Raw genomic sequence first — 19,408 nt, 5'->3', positions numbered from 1 at the left:
TCACCACTAGATGTCTCTGTCCTGCACACTGGACCTTTACGGAGTCGTGTTGTTTCAGTAGTTGAACGTGAAAACGTAGACCTGCCTTAATCGAACCTTCTGTCGTTTGAATCATTTAGTTTTTAAAGTTTCATCAAACTGCATCATGTACATATTTTGTTTGTTTTTTACATGACGTGGATGTTTTTTTCTTTATGTTTATTTGTATTTGAAAATAAACTCATTACGTCTTCCACACAGTGATGCTGACGTGTTACTGTCCACGTGGTGATTTGTGTACGACGTGTACGACCTAGCTTAGCTTGGCTATAAACGTTAGCCTATAGCTCAATCAAAAGAGAAAGTCCACCACAACTCCTGTTTGTTAGGGGACAGTTGACAAGTCCAGTCAGCATCCAGTGTCCAGTTTGAGACACAGTTAGCAGAGCTGACGTGTACAGTAATACTCCACTGGTTTATCCGTGTTATAACTTATTGTCTGCTTAGCACCAGCGCTAGCCTGGAGAGCAGACTGACGAGTGGTAGCATATCCACTTCTGTTCATATTAGTAAAATCATTTCTCTCCTTTGATTGAACAAAGCCGGCAGTTTCATCATTTAAACACGTCCTGGATCTGCTGGATCTTTACTTTGTGAGAGTGAGATGAGGAAATCCATCTCACGTGTGTGTGTAGAGCTGGAGTCAAGGTAAAGTTAGCGTATCTTAGCATAAATACTGGAAACGGGGAAACTGCTAGCATAGCTCCGTCTAAAACTCAAAATACACCTTTCATCGGCTGACTCAGATCAGTCTGTGGGTTTAACGTGAGCACAAACTGAAACAGTCTGTGGTTTGATTCGTCTGAGGACAGCAGAGGGGACACATGGACACTCGGTCCCCCGCTGCTATTTTCAACACACCAGCTGAGTGATGCAGTCATTAATCCAATAAAGCGAGCGTGAGGGCGCACGAGACTGAATCCCTGCGACTGCACGCAGCCATAGGTGCTGAGCCGCTAATCCTCCACCACAGATTAAAGTCACAATGAAGACTGAATGAGTGAGGAGGAACAACGGGGATTAGCAGGCTTACTGAGGGGTCTCCTGGCTTCGCATGCCCACAGTTTCTCTGCTCAAGGACGTCCACAGAACGCTTCAGTGTCACTTTGGCTTCACCAGGACGGCGCTGTGAAAGATCTGGTTGAGCATGGATTCGCTAAACGAGGCTGGTGCTTGTTGCAGTTAAATCAGAGGCTTAACTGTGTGAACTGGAGTCAGAGTGTGAAGTACTTCACGTGTTCTGTGTATTTATGCAGTACAGCAGGTCGCTGCTTTATTCTTCTACTTCATCACATCTCAGAGGAAATGTTGGACGTTTCACTCCACTACAAATATCTGATAACATCAGTTACAAGTTACTTTGCTGATTCAGAATCGTACTATCACATAAATCATAATGAATCATTACAGTAAAACAGCTCATCAGAATAAAAGTGAGCTCCACCTTTACCAGCTGCAACCTCAAAGTCACGAACACATGAATGCAGCAAAAATTATAATCCAGCGACATGATGAACATTATTCTGAAATGAGCTGTTTTTGGTACTTTGAGTATATTTCAATGCAAATACTTTTGTACTTTTACTTGTGTAAAGTTTTAAATGCCGGACTTTTTCTTGTACAAGAGTATTTATACACTGTGGTATTAGTACTTTTACTTTAGTAAAAGGTCTTCCACCAGTGGGACACCTGAAGGCATCAGCCCCATCAGGGAGGTCTTAATGTTCAGTGTAATTAACACTGCAGCCTCCAGGGGTCGCCAGCAGATCAGACTGTTGATCAGTCAGCAGAGTCTCTGTCCTGATGTGAGGAGATCAAACCTCATGACACTGGAAATACACTGGAAACAACATCTGTAAAGATTTCACTCATTCATATTCTGGAATCAGTTTTTTTTCTTTCTGAAATTAATACAAAAACGTAGAAAATAGAAATTCAGTGTTTTATGTTTCTTTATGTAACTCAGCCTCAGAGATGACGAGGAGCTCAGATGTCCAGAAGGAGCTGCTGCTCCTTCATGTTGAGGAGGTTCATCTGATCAGGATCCTCCTGAGCGCCCCCCTCTGGAGGGAGGAGACCCCGGGTTGGACCCTGGACACGCTGGAGGGACGATACATCTCATCTGGCCCTGAGATGCCTTGAGATCCTCTGGGAGGAGCTGGAAGATGTGGACAGGGAGATCTGGACTACCTGAGCTGGCCAGCGGGACCCAGCTCTGGATAAGAGGCAGAAAACTGATGGATGGACAGATTTTTTAACAGTTAAATTCAACAGAAATCATCACTGTGAGAAAGAATGAGGAATATATGAAGCTTTATTCTCACCAGGATTAATGTTCACATTCAGTACGAAACACAGTTTACACACTACATCAAATCTTGTACCAGTAAAACTCTCTAATCTTGTTCAGGTTTAGTTAAAACACAAGTAAAAGCTATTCATAGTATGAAAATCAATCTTTACAGTGTCGTGGCACAAACAGTCTACACATGGGCTGCTCAGGGACAAAACTGGCTTTGACTTTCAGAAAGGACGTGATGCAGAAAGGCTTTTACATGAGGTAGCTTTCAACTGTCCACACCTCTGAGTCCCCCTGAGGCGTCCCGGAGCCAGACGTTTCACCCGTTAACGTGACTAAAATCTGAAAATTCACAGTGTCAACAGACGACGTCTCGCTCCATCTGAGCGCCATTCAGCTGTTTTTCATCACACTCTTGACGGGTTTCACATCCGTCCACACAACCAGCGTCACATGTCAAAGGTCACTGATCATCGAAGTCTGCAAAAGCAGGATACCAGAAGCTGTCCTTCCTTTCTGAAAGGCCTCTCAGCGGATTCTCTTTCTTATGCCGTTGGACTTTCTTTATCCTGCAGATCTGAGCAGCAGCCAGGCTGATCATACAGACCTGCAAACAGACGAGAGACTGTGAGAGCTGCTTAATCCAAACTGCCTGTCTTCACCTGATGATTCACTGTTCAGATGTTCATGGAAACCAAAGCCTGATTACAGTTCAACAGCTTGACAAACATTAGTTTGACATATTTGGTTGCCATGCAGCTGTCCTCGGTGGATTTCCAGGTCACAGTGTTGAAGGATCTGTGGTATCAAGTAATAACTGAGACGAAGGAAAAGAGCAAAGGTGATCATGTGATAAAAGCTGGAAATAGATCAATGCTCCCAGGGCTCCTGTATTTCACAGACTTTAAGTTATGAAGGTGAGTTGGTGGTTTGGTCTTTTTGGAAGTGAACTGAACCCGTCGTCTGGTCAGCAGTTACCTCCAGCAGCAGAAGGCCGGCAGTCAGACCAGCCACCAGCAGCAGGTTGGTTTTGGCCCACCGGATGATCTGCTCCAGGCAGCCGACGGTGAAGACGTCCTGAGCCGCCGAACGCGCCTCAAGCTGCTGCATCCCATAACCACACATGGTGTTCAGCACCGTCTGCGAACACAACACAACACACCCTGGAGGTGAGAGGAGGTCATGGTCTGTCTCCACCTCCTGTCCATCTCCTCTGAACTGAGTTTGTTAGAAATCTCCAAAAGCATCACACAAAATAACATTTCTTGAATTTGCCAGTGTTTAAAAAACTCTTAGCTCTTTAGGCTTGCTTATTGTTTATGGACAATAAGCAAAAGAAAGCTTTGGAAGCTGCAATGTTGAGTAAAATACTGAACATTCACCAGTGGAAGGACCTCAGAATATCTTATTCCTGCTCTCCAGAGGATGAACTCTTTAGATCCGAGCTACTCTCGATGGACAGATAAATGCATGCAGTTCATATTTCTACGTATGCAGATGACATGCTGCTGTTCATTTTCATATCACTCAATAAAACCTTCATAAACCTGTTGGAGACCACACAGACGATACAGACTGACTTCTGACAGGTTTGACAGGTGTGTGCAGACTGTGGTTCTGACCTGGTTCTGCAGGTGAACGCAGCAGGAGAAGGGAACTCCACAGGCCTCCAGACTGGGGTTGGTGTCCGAACACTCGAAGTAGACGTTACGGGACCAGTCCTTATAGCTCTCAACTCCACAGCACTGAAACTGCAAACGCAAAGAGTCACTAACAGACTGGATTTGAAAGGCAGGATGCTGCCTATCATGAATTCATTCTTCTTCACCTTCTTCTGGACGAAGTCGATGGCATTCTCCAAGTCCTGGTCCTCCCTGTAGAGGACAATGGCCTTCATCATCAGCTTCTCCGTCCTCTCCATCACCTGAACGACATCAACAGCATCATCAGGTCTGCTTTTGTTCGGCACTTTGAGCTCATTCATGCAGAAACCGTCATCAGGCTGCACAAAGTGATGTGTCTGTACTTCCTGTCTCATCAGAGCAGTGTGAAGTTACCATGTCGGTGAAGAGGTATCCCACGACTCCAGCAGCAATCTGCAGGAGGAGGACGGTCACCAGGATGCCCAGAAACTGCAGGAACAAACAACAGACCGCCTGAGCGAGAAGGCAGAATCAACACCACATCACATCACAGCCAGAGGACGTCAGCTGTCAATCAGCTGATCAGCGATCAGACTACCATCTTCAGCAGGCAGGTGGCGTTACGCAGCGCGCCGAAACATCCCAGGAACGTGATGAGAAACATCACAGAGCCCACAACAATCAGCAGCAGAGCCGGATCCAGTGTCAGGGTGTCGACCACATCTGGAGACACACACACACACACACACACACACACACACACACACACACAGAAAACATCAGGCGTAGCAGCGAGTAAAGGTTGAAACATGTCTGATTAACCTTTCCAGGCTCGTCCTCAGGAATGCTCTCAGCAGATCTGTTTGTGTAGGCTCGCACACACTTCCAGCCCTGCTGCCTGTGTGTAGTACAGGTTGTGTCTGTGGGTCCAAGTTGTGTCATTTGATCATTTGCTTGACTTCAGTGTTGTTGTTTTGACGAACACGTTAGTGTTGAAGTTCGCTGTTTGTTGTCGTGTCAAATGTTCTGAAATTGGTGTAAAATGTTGATAAATATTAGATGATGATCCCGAACATTTAAATTAATACAGTTGATCACATAATACATTGATTTGTGAAATGTCCCAGTTTGTAAAATCCAGTGAAAAGGCACAAAGAACCTGAAGCTGAAGGTTATTGAGAAGGTTTGTCAGGTTCCTGAAGTGGAGAGGCAGTCAGTCACAGTTAGTACAGCCTGTTTTTGGTGTTTTTTGACCCACCGTTCTCCTTGGCGATCTTGGCGTAAATCCCCACCGCTGTGAGGACGGCGCTCACAACCTGCAAAGCCACAGAGAAAGACAAGATGTTCTATCAGGAGAACCCATGTGAAGCTCAGAAAACCGTCCAGAGCGCTTCACTTCTTTTCGAAGGGGCTACGCTAGCACATCCCCCAGCCTCCAGTGTCCGTGCTAAGCTAGGCTAAACGTGTTTCTGTACCGACACTGAGATGAAACTGATATCCATCTGCAACATCTGAAACACTGCGTTAAAACAAAGCACACATGTTGCCGTGGACGTGTTTCTACAGGCAGCCAGAAGATAAACTACTGAGCCCGACGCTTCATTCTCGACCGGGAAACATGAGTTTGACAGAACAACCTTCTGTCGATGCACAGAGGCCTGTGGAGTCACAGAACAGCTCCTTTTTAGGAAGCTAGTGGAGAAAATTTCCTGGAAGTACAAGCAGGACAGAAAAGAAAGTAATAATGAAGGATGAAAAGTATGTATAAATATGCATAATAAAAGGTTACTCGTGGTAAGTCAAAATGGTCTGATATTATGTCCAAATTTTGATTTTTAATTGATGAGAGAGAAAGTCCGAAGTCACGATTTTGCTACGGCCTCGTTATTAGGTTTGAATTTCCATGTGAAAGGTTTAAGACTTGGCTGAATGTGACTCAACACAGACTGCAGCAGACTGCATGTTGGTGGGACATTAGTGGATGGAAACTGCCATTTATGCATTTCCTCTTCTAATTTTCAGGAAAGTAGGGAAACATTCGGTCCAATCTGCATGGAAACGTAACTGCTGCGACTTCATATCTCATCGTTTTGACTTGAAAACTCGTATTTAATCCTGACCCTCTTCCTTACTGTCACATCTGTTCATCATTTTCTTCCTGATCTTGGCAGAAATGTATTGAATCATTAAGTTTTTATTTCTTCAAAACTAAGCGACCCAAACAGTGTCCACATACTTTTGGCCACATAGTGCACAGGTAGTTACATTTTTGTCTTTATGTAAAACACATAAAAAACAGGTTTGTTGAACGTTCGCTGAGGCTTTTTCACTTCAGGAAGTTGAACTTTGCTTTCAGGCCATCCTTGTGCTATCACATGATGTACCTGCTGTTGGATCACCTGCGGGTTCAGAGCGTGCACTTCTTAAAGCGACCACATGAATGAATGTGTGACACGTTTGATCCTCAAACTGGTCCGCAGACAAACAGAGAAACTCACCCAGAAGAAGTAGCAGAAGATGAATAAAGTGTACTTGATGGTTCGGTATCCTCTCATCTCCTCTCGGCAGCTCTCTGTTGTTGAGTCACACTGCAGGAAAAGTCTGCTGCAGCCTTGTTTTCTGCTGGCGTGACGGCAGAAGACGTGTGTCGGCCTGCAGGACACATTCCTCCTGTCAGGCTCATCCACTGCGCTGCGCCACGCGCTGCCATCACAGCCAGGCAGGAGGTGTGGACCTCTTCACACCTGCTGGTTCAGCAGGAAAACTTCAGGACAGGACCCACGTGTCCAGTCTCCAGTCCTGTTAGCGCCCCCTGCAGGCCACAGTGTGAACAGACATCCTGATGATGTGTCTCCTCTTCTATCAGTCTTTTTAGTAGTGGAGCTGAAAATATAAGGTTTGTCCTGAGGGTGGCGCCACAGGAAAGGCCAGGAGGTAAGAAAAATCTAAAGTGTTCTTCCTCTGGGGAACAGGAATAACCGTCCTGCCCCTTCCTGATCGTATCGTCACACAGACGTCCGTCACGCTTCCTGCAGCTCGTCAGACATGAAGAACTTTTCAGATTAAACCTCTGGATCAGCTAATATCACCTGGGCTTTGTGATTATTGCTTTTGTTTTCCAGATGAGATTGTTGATACGTGTGTTGATGCTGATTGGTATAAAACAAATTTCCCATTTGGATAAATCAGACGCATCATCTGTGAGACCAAAGTGAAATGAACTCAGCAGCTGTAATTTCACTAAACTGCTGATGTTGTAACTCCACTTTAAAATGATTCATTCACAGCCTCAGCTCTGTCTGTCTGTCTGTCTGTCTGTCTGTCTGTCTCTGTCTGTCTGTCTGTCTGTCTGTCTGTCTGTCTCTGTCTGTCTGTCTGTCTCTGTCTGTCCGCCCGCCCGCCTGTCTGTCTGTCTGTGTCTGTCTGTCTGTCTGCCTGTCTGTCTCTGTCTGTCCGCCCGCCCGCCCGCCCGTCCGTCTGTCTGTCTGTCCGTCTGTCTGTCTGTCTGTCCCACAAACATGGCCTCTAGGTCATCTTCTTTGTGTTTCATTTCTGTGCCTACTCTGCTTACCTCTCCTCCTCCTCCTCCTCCTCCTCCTCCTCCTCCTCTCGTTAAAGCAGATTGTTGCTGTCAGAGGATTACACTCTGCTGTGTTTTCCTCTCCACTGCAGGTCGTCTTCCTCTGACTCCTCTGCTTTTTGAGGACCCGATTGAGGACAATGGGCCTGCTGGACATCTTCTCATCCATCAAAGACCGAGCCGACAAGTTTCTGAACGAGAAGAACGTGGTGACGGACTTTCTGGGGAAGGTGGAGGACAAGACGGGGATAAAGAAGAAGATCATCGCGGTGGGTAGGTGTCGCTGGTCGCTGCCGGCTTCAGGAAACACCGAACACTTTCTGATCGATTCTCGTCATTCGTGTATTTTTAGCACCTTTGTAGCTTCCTGTTGCACGTTAATGAAAAGTGAAGAGGATTCAGTTAATCCTCCCGTGAACACGACAGCAGCTGCAGAGAGAAGCTGCTGTCTGCAGACACGAACACATAACTGTTGAAGTTTTCTGGGTCAGCGCTCATTTTCTCTGTTTAAGGCTCTAATCTTAAAGCTAATCAATCAACGAATTCATCAATCAGTAACAACACTTCCTGCTTTCATCAGGTGACGGAAACCTGACGAAAGCTCACGTTGTTCCGTCACTGCTGGATGTGGAAGGAGGCAGCTGGTTAGCACATTAGCCATGTTAGCTTCTGCATGACGTCATAAGATTCATACCTGATCGATCAATGATCAATCACCTGCCCAGTCAACTAACTCATCTGGACACCTTCCTCAGCGGGTGGAGCTGCTCAACGGTCGGAGAGGTGGCTTACAGTAAGAACTTTGGTCACATGATGACAGGTGATATCACCTCCACCTGTTTTCCAGGTAGATCAACTTTTACCTGTATTTCCAGAAAACGATGAAAAGTAAATGTGACTCCTGCTGGGTGATGGAGACAAACAGCAGGTGGAGCTGACTCTCCAGTCTGTGCCATTACACCACCACAGAAGAAGAGACACAGCCAGGTGACATCACTGAGAAGCTGCAGTCAAAGGGGAGAACGTAACAGAATAAAAGCTTCTGTGTGCAGCGACACGAACGACCAGCGTGAAGCTGACGGAGGGCAGCGAGCTGACAGGAAGTCTGAGGGGCCGCTGCCGCTCTGGATCAATCACCTGATTAACAGCTCAGATTAGAAACACTGGATAAGTGTCGAGCTGCGACGCTGACTCGATGGCGGTGTGCGGTCGTCGCTGACCGAGCAGTGAACAGCAGTCTATTCATGGCAGCTGATGCTCACACAGTGGATCAGTAACACTGATGCTGCCATGATGTCACTGCGGTGCCTGGCGCACGGTGTCCCCCGCTCTGCAGCCACGTTACAGCAGATTATCCACAGAGACAGACAGACAGCAGAGCAGAGCGGCCTCCATGTGCCAATCGCCACATAAGCTGATCAGAGGTAGGTCACTTCCTGTCTGCCTGCTCAGGTGAACATCTGCAGAGTCAGCAGGAGAGTCCGTCCGGACGTCTGTGTGACTTCACAGAGCTCAGAGAGGATGGCTGACAGTTAACTGAGCGTGGACGTGAACTAACTGTGCTGAGCTCTGACGGCTTTCCGCTTCTTCTTCTCTGGTTTAAGCGACGTGTTCGCAGCTCTGATGACTCTCAGCTCAACAGTCTGCACGTCGGACTCCTTTTAGAACCAGGCTGAAGTTCCTGCAGGTCGCTTGTTCGTAACACCTGATCGATCACCTGGTTGACGTGGCTGTGGGACAGTCAGCTGGATTTCAGACTGTGGTTTGACTTGTCAGCGTCTCTGCTCAAACATCCGTCATCTTCTTCTGTTACTGCTGCTGAAGTGTCTGATATATAAAACTGAACGTGACAGCGGGACGGACGGATCAGACTGTCTGTCCTCCAGCTCTGGCTCATATTTACCTTCTGACTGTGTGTGTGTGACAGATTAATATCCAAAGATAGAAAACTGTGAGCCGTCGTGTGTTTTCAGACATATCTGCATCAGTGTGGACATGACGTGTGTCTCCTGTGTGTCTCGTCCAGGTGCCGTCTCACTGACAGGACTCTACCTGGTGTATGGATATGGTGCCTCCCTCCTCTGCAACCTGATTGGTTTCGTCTATCCAGCCTACTACTCGTGAGTATTTTTCTGAAGACATACATCTGCTGGCTGTGTTTCCTTCACTCGTCGAGACATGTCTGTCCAACACTGTGATGGACGTGAAAGAACCTGGACATTCTCCTGAGACACTGAGCTAAAAAAAAGCTTCATTCAAAAACACTCAGAAGTCCAAAAGTGTGTCTGGGACAACTTTGAGAAGTGAACTACGAGTCCCACAGAGCCTGCTGTCAATCACTGATGGCTTCCTGGTGGAAAAGCCATCAGCCAATCACAGCTTTGCAGGTGGGATTAAGACCTGTGAGAGGATCTTCCTGTAACAGAGACAGAACGACGACAGCTTGGTGTCTGTGGACGACTCTTACATTGACGTGTCCCTTTGATCCCTGCTTCAGGACTGACTAAGAACTGGACTCAGTCTCGGGCTCAGTCTTGGACGGGACTTCAGTGGTCCTGATTGCAGTCTTTCTGTCCTTGTGGTGGACGGACGCTGACAGTCATAAATCATGGGCTGCTCAGGTTATGAAGTGGAAGCTTCAGCACAGCTCTGCTGTCGTAGCAGCGTGTTGCTGATGTATTTGAATGGAAACTGAATGTCTCTGTGATGGACGGCTCACCTGAGACCTGCTGACGGCTGTTTCTTCTTCTGTCTGCAGAGTCAAAGCCATTGAAAGTCTGAACAAAGAAGACGACACAAAATGGCTGACGTACTGGGTGGTGTATGGTGTCTTCAGCCTGGGCGAGTTCTTCTCCGATATTTTCCTCTACTGGTTCCCGTTCTACTACGCTTTTAAGGTGAAGAAACACTTTAGAACCAATCACTGTTGAGACTGTTGGTCTTTACCGACCTGATGTTGACTCTGCGCGTCCTTTTCCAGCCCTGTATACTCTAGCTAGGTAGCGCACGGACTGACAGCTAATGCTAACAGATTGTAAATGATATTTTTAAACTCATGACATTATATTAACATCTATGTGCATGTATATGTATATAGATGATAGATGATAGATAGATGAAATATATCAAATGCTCAATGAAAGTTACTAATGAGTAGTCTCATGTGGAGGATTACTGCCAAACCCATAGGCGTAATTTTTGGGCGGGATTCGGGGGGGGTTGTAACACCCCCAATAATTAAAACCAACCAAAACAACCACCCCAATAATCTCTTAATGAAAAGTATTTATTTTAATAAAAGAGCAATAAAATGGTGATTATTTTATGTAATTCAACAAGCAAATAAAGAAGAACAAAAAATAAATTTTAATCTGCTCCCCCCTCCCGTGCAGAATACTTGGTTGCGCCCATCCCAGACGGCCCTCGCTCTTCTCCCACCTGCGGAACCGATAGATGCGCTGAGCGCCTTTAGCAGTGCTGCTACAGCGGAAATGACGGGAGCGGCGAAAGGCCGACAAACAAATTTAAATCGTTGGCGGGTCAACAAGTAAAAGAAGGAAACCTTGTCCACTAGGAGGTATGCTGCTGTAAGGGCCTGAACACTCATACGTCAAATAACTCAGTGACTTTTGTTCGCTGTGGAACTGTTAGCTAACGTTAGCTGATATATGGCTAATATGAGGTCAGTTAGCTAACGTTAGCTGATATATGGCTAATATGAGGTCAGTTAGCTAACGTTAGCTGTTTGGTAGTTTGCTAGCATATGGCTAATATGAATTATGTTAGCTAACGGAAGAGGATGGTTTGGGTGGGTCAGGACTTGGTTGATATGAGAACTTGTCGGTTTTTTTTGCTAATGCCATATGTTGTAAAAAAAAAAAGAAAAAAGCATGCTAACATGTGCGTGCTATGTAAAGCTTAATGTCTTCGTGTATAAGTTCATGTAAAGCAGTGGTCTTTTAAAGTAAATCCCGTATCTTACAGGAAGCCAATGTGAGGAGGTGTGCCTCGTGTAAAATAGGAATTTAAATCCCTTTTTGTTTTTTTTAAATCCACCCCTGGACCCCTCCAGTGTTTGACCCTTGGCCAAACCAACACTGCAACAGTCACAGCAGCAAAACAAACATGAAAAATGTGCTCAGTCCACAGAATCTGTTCAAATCAGAAGGAACAGCAAATAACTGGCATTAGCCTCTGAGAAATGAAACTAAAAATAGAAATAAAATTGGTTTTAAATATCCATACAACAACTGTGACGGTGGCTCAAGAGGGACATTTTCATTGCTCAGCATTTCGGTAAGAACCTTCAGACCGTTCAGAGCTGAGCAGCCTCTGCGGTCAGCCCGTGAACCTGCAGCATTAGCGAAGGTTGGCTAAGGTAGCGTTAGCTCAGCAGTTAGCAACTGACAGGATACCACATATCAAACCGAACAGGTTGGTTTTATTGTGTAAAGTAACACAGCAGTCACTGAATGTAATGACCACTGAGTGCTGCCACATCATGTCATTCACAACTCCAAACTCTGTCACCTTTAAATTGACCTTTAACCCTCAAGACTTGAGTTTATTGTCAAGTCATCTATGTAGAAGCTGTGACTTGTTGATGGGACCGGGATGGATGAAATTATGTTCATTTTCAGGGCAGTTATGATCCCTGCACACCTGGTCATGCCTGCTGAGGATCAGGGTGTATGTATAAAGTACAGCAGTGTTTGTCCAGTGAGCTCAGCGGTTAATGTCCCCGTCCTCTGTGCTTCCAGTGTCTCTTCCTGTTGTGGTGCATGGCTCCAATGTCATGGAATGGCTCACAGATCATCTACAACAAAGTGGTTCGGCCCATCTTCCTCCGCCACGAGGCCGCGGTGGACAACATGGTGAGCGACCTCGGCGGGAAGGCCATGAGTGCCGCCGAGAACCTCACCAGAGAAGGTACAGACCAGTCCAGCAGCAGTGCGCTGTAGTATCTAGCATCTTTTGACTGGATATTCCTTCCTTCCCTCTCATCAGTCCTGGCCACTCTGATAAAGAACAAAGCTCTGGTGACTCCGATGCCGCCGGTCACTCAGTCTGAGCCTAAAAGTTTACCGAGCACATCAGCGGAAACATCGGCAGCTAAAGTGGCTCCATCAGAGCCGAGCGAAGAGCGACCGGTAAGTCAAATACTGCTGCTTCCTCCCACTTCCTGTCTTTATGCTAAGCTAAGCTAACCATGTCCTGACTCCAGCTCAGTGTCATCAGAGCACCAGTTCATCGCTCTGACGCTGTTTTTCTGTCCACGTCAGTCCCTCTGTGCTCATAGAAGTAGAACATGTAGCTGTGCAGCTCCTGCTGTTCAGGTCTGATCTAAGCTGCGGTTTCTGGGTTTGGAGTTTGTGGATTCAGCCTGAAGTTCCAGCGCCTTCTCTGACGTCAGCACGTTTTCAGTGCAGTCGTCTTGTTTAGCAGAGATGTTGGTTCATCGACGTGTTTGTCCAGCCAACGTAAGATTTCTCAAGAACTAGATTGTTGTGAAATTTAATGAAGCCTGTTAAATTTTAAGGGCCCAGCAGCGCCACCCTCAGAACAAACTGTATTTCACAGCCAAGTTCATCAAATGACTTCTTGCAGATTCTGATTTTCCAACAGTGTGTCTCATTGTGAGCTTCTGTAGCTGGTTAGCTAAGATGTAGCATGCTAGCTGTGGACCTGCGGGCAGTAATCAGCTCTCCCTAAGCTAGCTGCCTCTAAACTCAGATGTTAGCTTTGCTCAGTGGTGCTAATCTTCATTTCAGAGTTTACTGCAGACATTCGTCGCCCTGCTGGGCCACTGAACACAGCAGCATTAATTTAGTAAATTAAATTTTCTATTTTTATCATAATTTCTCCCTTTGTGACACTGAAGATGTCTCCAGATTTAACTGTGAACCCAAACTGCAATAACTAGTAAAACTGCAGTCAGACGACCAGTGTGAAGTCCTGCTAGCATCCCCCACATGGAGTCGTTCCAGCCTCGTTATGAGCGGAAACGAACTGTGCATTCAGATTCAAGATGAGCACTAACATACTAACCCAGCTGTCTTGTTACCTGTTCCAGCCTTTCCTGGGTTAACCAGTATGGTAAGTCAACTGGTTTGGTGTTAGCAGTGTTTTGTTCAGACAGTGAATGTGGTGTGAGCAGAATTAGCATGAACCTCAGTGACCCCTGTAGACTGTCAGTGCTGTAAAGATTTAAAGGTAAAGCAGCTTGTTTGTGGGGCGGCGCAACAGATGGAGCTGACGGGATCCTCCACGCAGACCTGAACAGCCCTGAGAGCTTCGAACACCCTCCTCCCCCGACCTGCAACTCTTAAGACTAGCAGCAGAGAGATGACGTCCTCTGACTGAGGGTTTTTAAAATATCATAAAGAGCGAAGGCGGCCTCATCGACAGGCTCCAACAGGAGAACTTTGGCCAGGCGTCAGTCTGTCCGACGTCCTGGACAACAAATATGTTTGCATAAAGAAAACAGACTCAGCACAAACTGACTCCTGTGGGACGCCTTCATGACTGGGCTGAGCTCTTAGTGTCTGACTTCTTGTAGACAGACGTGAGTTAAACCAGCTGTAAGCAGAGTGATCTAAACTCATGCAGGGTTTGCCGGTAGCTGCATGCTATCATTAGTTTGGCTAATGTTAGCTGAATTTCATGAGTTACAGCTCAACCAGACAGCAGAATGAAAGTGTTGGCTGTCAGCTGGACCAGAGACAGAGAGGTGAGACGGTTGGCAGCGTGTTGTTAGCATGCTGCTAGCATCCTGTTAGCTGACTGCACGTCATCACTTTCCACTCATGTGCTGTGCTCTAGTGGGTTATAAACAGTGATCCTAATTAATAAAACAACAAAAGTTGTCATTTTTAAGCTTGTCACATCAGTATTTCCTCTTCTCCTGAGGTGATATCAGATATCTTTGACTTTAACTTAAGGACAGTTAGTCATTATTAAGAGGTGTAAAGCAACAGCTGTCATCACTAAATATATTAAATGGAAAGATCATTTTGAGAATAATGATTTAGTTTTAAGTTTCTCAGAAGATTTAGTCACTAAAATGAACGACAGTTTTTTTTTTTTTACATGAACTTCTTTTTGCAGTTGATCATTAAATAAAATGGTGATTAAAATATGTGTCGGTGTCACAGACCTGGTGGATGAGACGTCTCATGTCTTCAGTTGATCAGAAATTAAATCAGGGATATGTCAAATGTGAAGTGTCATTTAATTTCAAGTCAGTAGAGTGGAGGATGAGCAGAGGGCCGATGTGATGCAGAGACGTTTAATGTCTGCTGGCTAAAAGCAGGACTGCAGTCGTCCTTGAGGTGGAGCTGTCGTCTGTAACGTGAACGAGTCTGTTAACTGTTGGCTGTGTGTCTGTTGCTTTCTGTCTGCCCGTCAGGATGAGCTCAGTGTCGACTGATGGTAAGTTTCAGACGCTGATGGACGAAGAGCCTCAGAGGTTCAGACGGCACGTCTGTTTCCTGCTGGTCACATGACAGCAGCTCATGACTTTACAGGAAGAACAGGAAGGACTCTTAACGAGCTGCTGTTTTTTTAGTTATTAATTATCTTCTGATCACAGAATAAAATCTTTGTCAAAATGGAGTTATTTTACCATTTTCCTCATAAAACCTCAAAGTATTCAGAAAGACAGTGTGCACATTCACTAAATAAACAGTTGGTTTTAATGATGTCTCTTTTACAATTCCTGGTTAATTAGGAATCATCAGCCCATAACATCATCATCACCGTGTTTTCTGACCTCAGCAACGTCTGTGTTTTCAGTCCTTCAGTTAACAGCAGAGGAAGATGAGGAGCCTCAGTGAGGAAGAGGAGCAGAGGGCGAAGGTTTTCCTCTTCATCCTCACAGATCACAAAGAGAAGACGGCTTCCTGTCCAAGGGACTGACTCCCTTTTTTCGTCAGATGTTATATTTCTACATCCGTGTTGCAGGATTTTATATGAAAATGTGGAGGACTGAATGACAGACTCTGATTTTACAGCAGTGTTTCTAATTGTTTTCATTTTATTTATTGGTATTTATTAATGACTTTGGGGGTCAGAGGGAAAGTTTATCTTATTTTTTAGATGTGAAGCACCTGAAACTGGTTAACAGCTAACTCTAACTCAGCAGCTCACGTTTAGCAGACTGCAGATTCTCCGCCAGGTGGCGCTGTTCCGTCGCTTTGAGACTGACACCTGCCAACCTGTACAGAGGACAGTGTCGCCTCCTACAGGCCACGACGGTAACTGCGGGGAAGGCGACGGGTGTTACAGCCGCACTTCCTGTCACTGTGTTTCCCAGGTTTCATACTGAACACCTGCAGCAGGTGCAGGAGCAGCAGTCAGCTGGTGGAGGTCAGTCAGCCGTCAACGTGCTGGACCTGGTTTTAGGTGCTCCCCATCAGTGACACTGTGTGTCCTCCTTTACATGTCTTACAGATCTGGATTATGTTTTCGTTTTGTTTATAAACATAAATGAGATTATGACCTTGATATGACAATTACGTTTGGACAAGAAATAAAAAGTACTAATGAGAATAAAGCATAACGTCTGACTGTCGCACATAAAGATCACAGCCTCATCAAAGCAGCACTGTTCAGAGTTCAAGAAGGAGCAGAAGAAGAACGAAAGGAAGCGACGAAGAAGACTAGAACATGACGTATCATGAAGAAGGCGGGGCCTCTGTGCGTTCAGTGTGACGCTCTGACGTGGCAGGTAGCGCGCTGACGTACCCGGCGAGAGCGTTTTATCCATCCAGCAGCTTTGGGTCGTGTTTGCTGACTAGTTTTCGTATTTTCGGCGGAGTCTGGTCAGTTAACGTCCTGCTGTCCGGCCTGAGGTGGAGACAAAGTCCGGAGAAGAGCTGGGAGTTTTTCCCTGGTGAGCACTGACGAGCAGCTGTGGCCAAACAAAGTGCCGAATTCCCCTTCATGGTGTTCAGAGTTAAAATAGAACTGCTCATTGGTAAATATAACACGTCGTTGTCTCACTGTCGAAGCCGTTTATTGAATCTTAAAGACTTTTAGTTAAATTCGGCTTAGAATTTTTTCACCAGGCTGCAACAGATTTCCACGTCCACACCGATTTGTCCATCACGTCTCAGTGCTAGCTAGCTAGCTAGCAGTACTGTCCTCTGCGTGTTGCTGGACGGCAACAAAAAAAAAAAATCACCAAGATGAATTTCTTTAAGTTGAACCTTTATTTTAAAAGGCACTTGAAGAATAAGACGTAGCAGTTCGGTAATGTATTTCAATTCGCTGTCAAGGTTACTATCTGTACACGTTCACAGACAACTCAATGATCGAAGTATCTCTTAATTGAATGTATAGTTTAACTGAGTTCTGGGGAACGTGTCACACCTTCACTTAGCTGAACACGGCGAAGACCTTATAGATAAAGAGTCGACTTAAATGAGCAGAATTAGATTTTAGCTAACTTTCAATAGCTTTTAATAGTACTGTTGATCAGTGATCCGTGGCAGACATTAAAGTCGGTCAGTTAATCACGTTTATCATGGAGGACCTGGAGGACAGCCTGGATGGATCTGCAGCTGCTGTCTTTTCACGGTCGCACTTATTTTGACAGCTAAATGATCAGACGTCATTTCTCTCCACTGAACGTGATGAGCGGTTTGTTTTCAGATGCAGGACGTGACGCTGAGTCAGCAGAATGAATCTTGGTTCAAAAAATAAGAAGCGGATGGTTCTGCCCAGCCGTCCTGACCCCCCCGGTGTGGACCAGATCCTGGAGGACATCAACCGAGCTGCTCCCAATGACCCGGTCTTCAGCATCCTGGAGCAGACCGGACAAGGTGAATCCACACAGACCTGCAGTCACATCGTCCACGTTCAGCGCTGGTGAAATAAGGATCAAATGACCACACGCAGTGACCTTCAGAGTATGAACCAATCAGACTCTGCAGAGTCAAAGAATCGACTCCAGCTGCGTCTCATTGGATCAGCGGGACGTCATCATCCAGCCTGTTGTCGTTGTAGTCACTGCCATTTTTCTGTGTTGGTCAAGTTCAACCACTTATTCAGAGAGACGTCCATCTTATTTATGACGGAGACAAAGAGGACATTCATGTTATTTTCAGCATGGCCTCACTGCAGCACGCCAGTCATGAAAACAAACAGTCTGTAAAAAAAACAGGACAAACAGTCTGTAAAGGACGGGATCTCTGCTGTAGTTTACTCTTTGTCTCTGCTGTAGTTTACTGTTGTCTCTGCTGTAGTTTACTCTTTGTCTCTGCTGTAGTTTTCTTTTTGTCTCTGCTGTAGTTTATTCTTTGTCTCTGCTGTAGTTTACTCTTTGTCTCTGCTGTAGTTTACTCTTTGTCTCTGCTGTAGTTTACTGTTGTCTCTGCTGTAGTTTACTCTTTGTCTCTGCTGTAGTTTTCTGTTGTCTCTGCTGTAGTTTTCTGTTGTCTCTGCTGTAGTTTACTCTTTGTCTCTGCTGTAGTTTTCTGTTGTCTCTGCTGTAGTTTTCTCTTTGTCTCTGCTGTAGTTTTCTGTTGTCTCTGCTGTAGTTTACTCTTTGTCTCTGCTGTAGTTTTCTGTTGTCTCTGTTGTAGTTTTCTGTTGTCTCTGCTGTAGTTTACTCTTTGTCTCTGCTGTAGTTTTCTGTTGTCTCTGCTGTAGTTTTCTGTTGTCTCTGCTGTAGTTTTCTCTTTGTCTCTGCTGTAGTTTTCTGTTGTCTCTGCTGTAGTTTACTCCTTGTCTCTGCTGTAATTTTCTGACTGTCTCTCCTCTCCGTCCTCAGACTCGTCCCGGCCTTTGGACAGTGATGTGGACTTGAGGTTCCAGCAGTGTCGGCAGTATCTGGAGCTGAACGAGCGGCTGCAGGAGGTCAGAGGTCAGCTGCTGCGGCAGAGGGAGGAGCTGCGAGTTGCGGGAGAACAGCTGGAGAAGGATGTGGCAGAGGTCAAAGGTCAAGCACTCTGACTCTCCACCTGTCTCTGTTGCAGACTGTCCTCTGTCGGGGACGCTCTCAGTGCTGATGACCTGATGACTTCTGACTGACTCAGATCAAAACTGCCAAAGTGCCTTTGAGCCAGACACTGTTGGTGCTTCTGTCCTCTGACCTCTGACCCCTGAATGGAGTGCTTGGGGTTGGGTTTGTGTCACAGTAAGTGAAGACAGCTGAAGGCTGATGGCTGACTGAGTCTGGCTTCACCTGAAGGAGCAGCTTCCTCCTCTCACAGTGAAGCTGAAGCTCTGACATGTTCTGAAACAGATTCTCATGTTTGAGACGCTGATCAGACTCTGTTACCTGACAAAGGATGTGATTAGATTCACTTATCAATAACCAGTATTGATTAATCAGCCTGTTCAGCCCTCTTTGCTCGTCGGATCTAAGCGGTGTTAAGATGTTTGTGCTCAGACTGAACGTGAAGTCGGTTTGTGCCTCATGTAATTGGTTTTATTTGTCCAGTCCGTGTTAATTGTGTCTTTTCTCTGTCAAATCCTTTAGATCCAGATGTCCTGTGTGTCCCGCACAGAGACGAGGGGAAACTAAAGTTTCTGCTGAAGCAGCTGAGCTCTATTGTGTTGTTATTGAGGGGGTGAAGGATCAGATCTGCCCCCGTTAACATCAAAGCTGTCATTATTCCTTCTGTTCACACTGGACATGAACGGTTCCTCATTTCAAAGACGTGAAGCTGAAACGAGGCTTCAGCAGTCGGAGATGATCTAAGCAGACGTCTTCAGCTGAGCAGCTCAGTGACTCTGACTGCTGAAGACTGATGAAAACATGTCAGGAAGGAGTCTGTTAGTTTCCAGAGAGGACAGGAAGCTGCGTTTCCCACAGTCCTGGATTTTTATTGTCATGTCTTC

General features: G+C 45.9%; 3 protein-coding genes across 12 annotated transcripts in view; 2 read left to right on the top strand and 1 right to left on the bottom strand.

The window, feature by feature from the left end:
* Positions 1 to 2,801: 2,801 nt before the first annotated feature.
* Positions 2,802 to 6,603, bottom strand: LOC139329757 (tetraspanin-33). The gene is made up of 8 exons (XM_070960184.1): positions 6,480 to 6,603; positions 5,240 to 5,297; positions 4,580 to 4,704; positions 4,396 to 4,470; positions 4,167 to 4,262; positions 3,961 to 4,089; positions 3,317 to 3,478; positions 2,802 to 2,945 (listed from the first exon to the last, which is right to left on the bottom strand). Exons 1-8 carry the CDS (start codon positions 6,534 to 6,536, stop codon positions 2,802 to 2,804), a joined length of 846 nt encoding a protein of 281 aa, XP_070816285.1. The 5' UTR covers positions 6,537 to 6,603.
* An 819-nt stretch (positions 6,604 to 7,422) lies between these two features.
* Positions 7,423 to 19,408, top strand: part of reep6 (receptor accessory protein 6) — a 137,891-nt gene continuing 125,905 nt past the window's right edge. Inside the window, exons 1-8 of one of the 8 annotated variants that reach the window (XM_070960188.1) lie at positions 7,624 to 7,834; positions 9,588 to 9,681; positions 10,320 to 10,458; positions 12,322 to 12,490; positions 12,569 to 12,711; positions 13,635 to 13,657; positions 14,970 to 14,992; positions 15,356 to 15,858. In XM_070960188.1, the coding sequence (XP_070816289.1) occupies positions 7,702 to 7,834; positions 9,588 to 9,681; positions 10,320 to 10,458; positions 12,322 to 12,490; positions 12,569 to 12,711; positions 13,635 to 13,649 (693 nt within the window). In that variant the 5' untranslated portion in view covers positions 7,624 to 7,701 and the 3' untranslated portion in view covers positions 13,650 to 13,657; positions 14,970 to 14,992; positions 15,356 to 15,858. Of the gene's footprint in view, positions 7,835 to 8,540; positions 8,986 to 9,587; positions 9,682 to 10,319; positions 10,459 to 12,321; positions 12,491 to 12,568; positions 12,888 to 13,634; positions 14,264 to 14,969; positions 14,993 to 15,355; positions 16,116 to 19,408 lie in introns of those variants that run through there. The other 7 variants (XM_070960187.1, XM_070960189.1, XM_070960191.1 and 4 more) reach the window with 7 other exon arrangements.
* Positions 16,280 to 19,406, top strand: c4h19orf25 (chromosome 4 C19orf25 homolog). Of its 3 annotated transcripts, XR_011602098.1 has the most exons (4): positions 16,285 to 16,454; positions 17,216 to 17,385; positions 18,336 to 19,243; positions 19,314 to 19,406. XR_011602098.1 is itself a non-coding variant. In XM_070960198.1 (3 exons), exons 2-3 carry the CDS (start codon positions 17,244 to 17,246, stop codon positions 18,515 to 18,517), a joined length of 324 nt encoding a protein of 107 aa, XP_070816299.1. In that variant the 5' UTR covers positions 16,280 to 16,454; positions 17,216 to 17,243; the 3' UTR covers positions 18,518 to 19,406. The 3 variants fall into 3 exon arrangements, 1 of the variants encoding a protein (XP_070816299.1); XM_070960198.1 differs by having other exon boundaries at positions 16,280 to 16,454; positions 18,336 to 19,406; XR_011602099.1 differs by lacking the exon at positions 16,285 to 16,454 and having other exon boundaries at positions 16,541 to 17,385.

Source organism: Chaetodon trifascialis, chromosome 4 (genome assembly GCF_039877785.1).
Source record: "Chaetodon trifascialis isolate fChaTrf1 chromosome 4, fChaTrf1.hap1, whole genome shotgun sequence".
Classification (NCBI taxonomy): Eukaryota; Metazoa; Chordata; class Actinopteri; order Chaetodontiformes; family Chaetodontidae; genus Chaetodon; species Chaetodon trifascialis.
The sequence above is the reverse complement of the archived record's forward strand: the minus strand, read 5'-3'. Positions and strand labels throughout refer to the sequence as shown.